The following is a 6000-nucleotide window of genomic DNA, read 5'->3' as shown; positions in this document are numbered from 1 at the left end:
GTTAAGGACTTATCAACGTCTGCTGTTACATTACAACAGTTCAAGTACACGTGACACAAAACAAATCCCCGTGCCAGATCTGGGCTAGCACTGATCTTCAATAATCCATGCTTGTCAGAGGTGACTAACAGCATCGGGTGGTCAGGCTCGCTGACTTGGTTGACACGTGTCAGCATGTTGTTTAGAGCGATGTTCATGCTGTTGGTCAGTCGATTATTTTCAGCCTGCTGCAATATAGATGGAATATTGCTAAGCGGGACGTTGAACAACTCAATCACACACTCGATTCCTCTCAGTGATACATCATATCCCAACTTATTAGATTGGAACAGCTTTCATTTCAGTATGGTGAAACGTGATAAATATACACAAACAAATACGGCGTGTTGATATTTTACGATACTTCATTGGCCAATCACGTTTTGCGAGAAACGTCACACCTGACAACCCTATGCTTTCAAATACACACAGAAGGCAAATACCTAGTGTACCGTTTCAGAGAAGAGGCAGATTACGGTTGAAATGTGAATTGCGTTTTGAGAATGGTACATGTTTAAACGATAAAATGAGAGTCCTCAAAGCAAGCGACATGTAACTGAGGTTGATCACAAGACCAAGGGGAATCACTACGATATTCATTGATTATATATTTTAAAGAGGTCACCAGTCACGTAGTGAAATTGTGCACTGAATGTTGAAATGGGGTAAGATTGTGAAATCAGAGCTTTGCGTTGATGTTGAGTGAATGGTTTAGGTCAGACAAGGAGTACGAAATTAGTGTTGGTAGTGTTGTGTTGTCATAAACTGCATCTGTGCAGTGCATTACTTACCAGTACAAACCCGTGAAGATCTGGGTTACTGTTGATCTTCAGTAACACGTGCTTGTAGTAACAAGCATCAAACGGGATCGAGTGGTCCGGATCGATGACTTCATTGACACATATCGTATCGCAACTGCGTAGGTCTATTCTCATGGTGTGGATCACTGGACTGTTAGATCCACAATCAGTTATTTACAAACCGCCGCCATTCGGCTGAGTGCGGCGTAGGACTTAACTCACTCACTCCCTAATAGTGGATAATGGTCAGTCATTCAGTAAAGGGTCCGTTTGGCTATGTGTCCGTCCGCGCGTGCGTGCGAGTGTATTTTCTGATGGCCATCCTCCACTAGCGTGTAGGCAGCTTATTTTGTACAAACAACCCCGAAAAGATAAAATGCAAAGGAAATTAATATTTTTGGACATACATTGTTCACAGTTTATGACCATTTCCGAGACCATATGATTCGGTGACTTTAACCGTGACCGACAACCCCACGAAATTACCAGTCCGTTGTGATCCAACTTATCTAGAATCTCAGAATGAGAAACATTAAACAAGATATGCTCATATCATTTCTATTTTGTCAATTTTATTGTCACAACAATGATATTCATGAACTGGTAAATTTCTTTACAAACTCTCCACTTACATCATCCCTACACACTTCGTTACAGTTGAAGACTTGTGACCCCATGGTTACATATACTCCATGCATGGTGAGGCACTGTAGGCAGCCTACAGCAAAACCAACGTTGAACTCGGCGTCGGAACCTTTGAAGGCATAAGGCAAGAAAGCACCTGTAAGGACAATGATCTTCTCCAGGCGGTGAGAACCTATGAACTGAGCTGTTTCTATGAGCGTGTCTGTTCTGTGTGAGATCAGGATCCTTGTGTTTGGAGACTCTCTGCACACCTCTAGCATGGACATTCTGAAATGTGGATCATACCTGACGCATGGACAGTCTGAAATGTGAATCATACCTGACGCATTGACAGTCTGAAATGTGGATCATACGCCCAGCATAGTAACTTTGAAAAATGGATCATACTTGACACACGGACACTCTAAAATGTGGATCCTACTTGACGCATGGACAATCTAAAATGTGGATCCTACTTGACGCATGGACTCTCTGAAATGTGGATCACGACTCCAGCATAGCGACTCTCAAAGAAGGATCATACTTTCAGTACCCTCAAGGATTTGGATAACCATATAGGTTCGCGCTGCATTTGAAACCATTCTAGTGTGACCAAACATGGAATCACAGAAGTCTGCACATTGGTTTTATCAGCTGCAGACACGGTTGATATTCGCAGTATGCAGAGTTACGTTCCTCCCTCAGCAGCAAAGGTATGATTTCATCACAAGTTGGAATGCTAGATTTGCCCAAATAATGATTCTTGGATTATCAACACCAAACTTTCCTCGTGGCTTCTTTGAGTGGGATGTTAGAAGTTGGAACGTACAATATTCAACAAACAGTATCCATAACAAGCTCTGCAGATTCTCGTACCGTTGGTAATATTTTCAGTCATCTGCATCGAAATGCCGCACTCCCTAAATATAAGACGTTGTTATCAATACGGTTTATTCAATATCCTTTCCACGTTTGTTTCACGAACGTCATAAATGGCTTTGGCGTGCATCTACTTAGGGCTACCCCATACAAATAGCTGACATGACATTTTGTTGTGGATTCAAACCGTACCCACTCACTCCACCCCTTCTTACCTGTCCTCATGTGTGATTTCCTGGCTGTCCTTCCTGCATACGGTCCTGAAGCTCCAGGAGCAGTTTGGCCTGAAAGTCCTCATTATCTTCTCCACTGCCGAGTCACCGATCTCGAATGCATAGCCTCCTTGCCGTTTCGGATAATCCTTATCTATTGTACCTTTAAAAACGCAATCGTACATGTTAATTGAGAAATGCATACGGTTAAAATAAATATTGCTTTTAAACAGGTTGAGAAGCAAAACATCACAAGTTGTTCATTGGTCTCGAGGGGATCATGGGGGTTTAAGTCCTTGCTGAATAAAACATACATATTCAACACTCAGTAATATTACAAAGTATTTATGTATCAACGTGAAAATTCACCACATTGTAGATCTAAGCATGACGATTAGTTGGATATTATTATGTCAAAATAAGTCTCACTCATGTCGTTTCGCTTCCCAACCCTTCACTGTGCAGTTTTATCTACCCTGAAAAGAAAGTATTTCATAATATATGCAAGGACGTGAGTGGGGTGGCCTAGTGGTTATGTGTTCGCCCGTTACGCCGAAAGCCCGGCTCCGCTTCCCCACATGAACACAATGTGTGCAGCCTATTTCTGATGTCCCTTCCCGTGATGGTGCTGGAATATTGTTAAAAGCAGCCTATAAAACCATACTCACTCCCTCATGTAGATGAACGCCATTATATCAGTGTATAAATGTTCAAATCGGCATTGAATGAATGAATGAATGAATGAATGAATGAATGAATGAGGTTTCTATGTGCCCTCCGATGGGAAACATGGGCAAATGTTTGGTCTGTTGATGTTTCAACATCAGCGAGAGCTCTTTGTCTAAGAGGGTGAGTAGGGTCTATTTTTCACGCCCTTCGTGCAGCATTTGTGTTACATCAAGAAGACGTCATGAAAGAAAAGCAAGTGGTTATGCAGTCATGGACGTTTGCCACGTTTGTTAAGCCTGGGGCTTCTTTCACAGATCAGCCTTTACTAAGGTGAACCTAAGTCTAAAGTAACCTTAGTACAGTGTTAAAGAATGGGAGTTAAGGGTAACCTTAGTAAAGGTTGCTTTGTGAAAGGAGTTCGTGGTTAGCATAACCAGTGCGAATCTGGGAATGGATCACACAATCATCTCTGTCTGGCGCTCTAAGGGACGCATCTCCGGAGAAACTTTTCAACCGCATCCTATTGTACGTGACAGTTTAACGCCGCTTTTAGCAATATTCCAGCAATATCACGGAGGAGGACACCAGAAATGGACTTCCACGTGCGGGGAATCGACCCAGGTCTTCAATGTGACGCGGAAACGCTTTAACCACCTGGCTACTCCACCGCAACCTGTAGGTGGTCAGGCTCGCTGACTTGGTTGACACACACCATCGTATCCCAAATGCATAGATCATGTCGTTGATCACTTGATTACAAACTGCCACCATATAGCTGGAATAGTGCTGAGTGCGGTGTAAAACTAAACTCACTCACCTGTTAATGATTACGTGTCGGGAAAACTTGTACAAGACAATCCAGGTAGGTGATAACTAGGTGTTTGATTAATGGTAATCAAATTTTAGCATGTGCATGTTCATTATTTGCCGATCGATAGCCAGAACGTCTACCCGCATAGATAAAATGCCTGCTTGACTCAAGATTTACATAGCTATTTTAAGTCAGTGGCGTGGGTTTAACACCGGTTTGAACAATGTTAACTTACACCGCATATCGTCGTGTTAACATAGCCGTAAAGGAATAGAGTAATACTGGTCTTAGATGAGTAGGGCATGGTCTCGACAGACCAGGACACGTAACCAGGTTTCGAACCCTGGGGCACAACTGTGCTAAAGGAACTGCGGCCCCTCAGACAACTAGATCTGTTTCCGTCGCAAGCGTTCTATATGTCGTAAGGGAGTCAGTAGTACTGCCTTTTCGACACTTTTCAGCAGTAAAACGGAACTGTGACTGACTGAGTTTGGAATTCAGCCGTTTGTAGCAATATTCTAACAACAATCACGGCGGGGAACGCCAGAAATGGAGGTCACACATTGTAACCAGGTTGGAATTCGAAACCGGGTCTCAGACGTGACGAGCCGACGCTTTAACCACTGGGCTACCTCCACCGGAACTGTGGTCAGCACACGATATCCATGTAAGGCTATAATTCATGGCTAACTCGTTACCTACGAACGTCTACTTTCGTATTTGTTTGTTGTTTCACACCGTAATGAACAGGATCCCACCTATATGACGGCGATCGGCAAATAATCGAGTCTGAACCAGACAATCCAGTGATCAACAGCATGGGCATCGATCTGTGGAATTGAACCTGACCATCCGATCCCATTAGTCGCCCCTTACGACAAGAAAGTGTTACTGTAGATCAATTTTAAAACGGATCGTAATGGGTACTCGATCTGTCATGACTTGTGTCAAACAAACAGTTTCTTCTCAGTTATCAGAATCTAATTACGATGACCCTTGTAACATACATGATCCACCCTAAAATGCTTGTTTCGTTACTACTTTTCTGTCAAGCCTATCAATGACTTTGGCGACTTGCGTCAACATTGCCCATATGACCGAGAAACCGACAGTCAGTGTTATGAGTGGAAATAGGGGACTCGGTGCGATTATATCTCCATTATGGTGCACACACTAACATTGATTTTTCTTTTGTTCGCGGTACAGTTATCGCAAGGGCCAAGTTTCTTTAGGTCATTGGGGAAAACATGTGAAGTAGTACCTCCTGTCTGGATCACAAGTAGGTCGGTATCCGCCATGTTATCAGCTGATGTGGCCCGGCGACGAGATCTGCCTCCAGCGTCACCTTCACTTGCTTTGGGTGTTCACTGTGCACGAAAATTCACGAGCCCGAGCGTTGATCACAAATACTTATATATCTCGTTAAATCTCGTATACCCAAATGTTGACTCATTTTATGAATTTATATCAAGGAGGTAATGATCGAATTTGTCATGGGGTCAGAAGTTGCAGTTTTATTTCTTTTCAGGATATTCGATGTTTTTATATGGTATCTAAACGTACAAAAAAGGTCAACAAATGACGTCATGTAAAATATCAAGACGTCGTCAGACGAGTGGCTAATGAGATTGCTAGCAACGATAAGGTTGAATAATCAAATCAAATCAAAATAATCAAATGTTTCTCGGGAACATTTTTTTCAAAAGTGACGAGGGCGTAGGGATTCACTCCTATAGTGGACAAATGGGAGATGGGGACGCGGCGAAGTCAAAAGTACTTTTGAAAAAAAATGGCAATAAAACTTCTTACGCGCACAAATAATAGTGACGCTCCTATGCCCGAGAAACATTTCACTTTACTTTTTATTTAACCTAACAGTGTATATTTATAGGGCACCCTAGAATCTGTTGTGTGTTGTATTTTCTATGGATATGGTGTTTGTGGAACACAAACCATAGTCTTTTGA

General features: G+C 42.6%; 1 protein-coding gene across 1 annotated transcript; it reads right to left on the bottom strand.

The window, feature by feature from the left end:
* Window positions 1-1432: 1432 nt before the first annotated feature.
* LOC137295370 (uncharacterized) lies at window positions 1433-5332 on the bottom strand. The gene is made up of 3 exons (XM_067826693.1): window positions 5296-5332; window positions 2558-2717; window positions 1433-1751 (listed from the first exon to the last, which is right to left on the bottom strand). The coding sequence occupies exons 1-3, from the start codon at window positions 5330-5332 to the stop codon at window positions 1433-1435; spliced, it is 516 nt and encodes a 171-aa protein (XP_067682794.1).
* Between the last annotated feature and the right edge of the window lie 668 nt (window positions 5333-6000).

Source organism: Haliotis asinina, chromosome 8 (genome assembly GCF_037392515.1).
Source record: "Haliotis asinina isolate JCU_RB_2024 chromosome 8, JCU_Hal_asi_v2, whole genome shotgun sequence".
Lineage (NCBI taxonomy): Eukaryota > Metazoa > Mollusca > Gastropoda > Lepetellida > Haliotidae > Haliotis > Haliotis asinina.
The sequence above is the reverse complement of the archived record's forward strand: the minus strand, read 5'-3'. Positions and strand labels throughout refer to the sequence as shown.

Bases quoted from the DNA above. Each gene is read 5' to 3' on its own strand.
- LOC137295370 (XM_067826693.1), bottom strand. From the start codon at position 5,332: ATGGCGGATACCGACCTACTTGTGATCCAGACAGGAG. The intron at 2,718-5,295 runs GTACTACTTCAC...GCGTTTTTAAAG, and splicing joins ACTTGTGATCCAGACAGGAG to GTACAATAGATAAGGATTAT. The intron at 1,752-2,557 runs GTAAGAAGGGGT...TCCACATTTCAG, and splicing joins GAAATCACACATGAGGACAG to AATGTCCATGCTAGAGGTGT.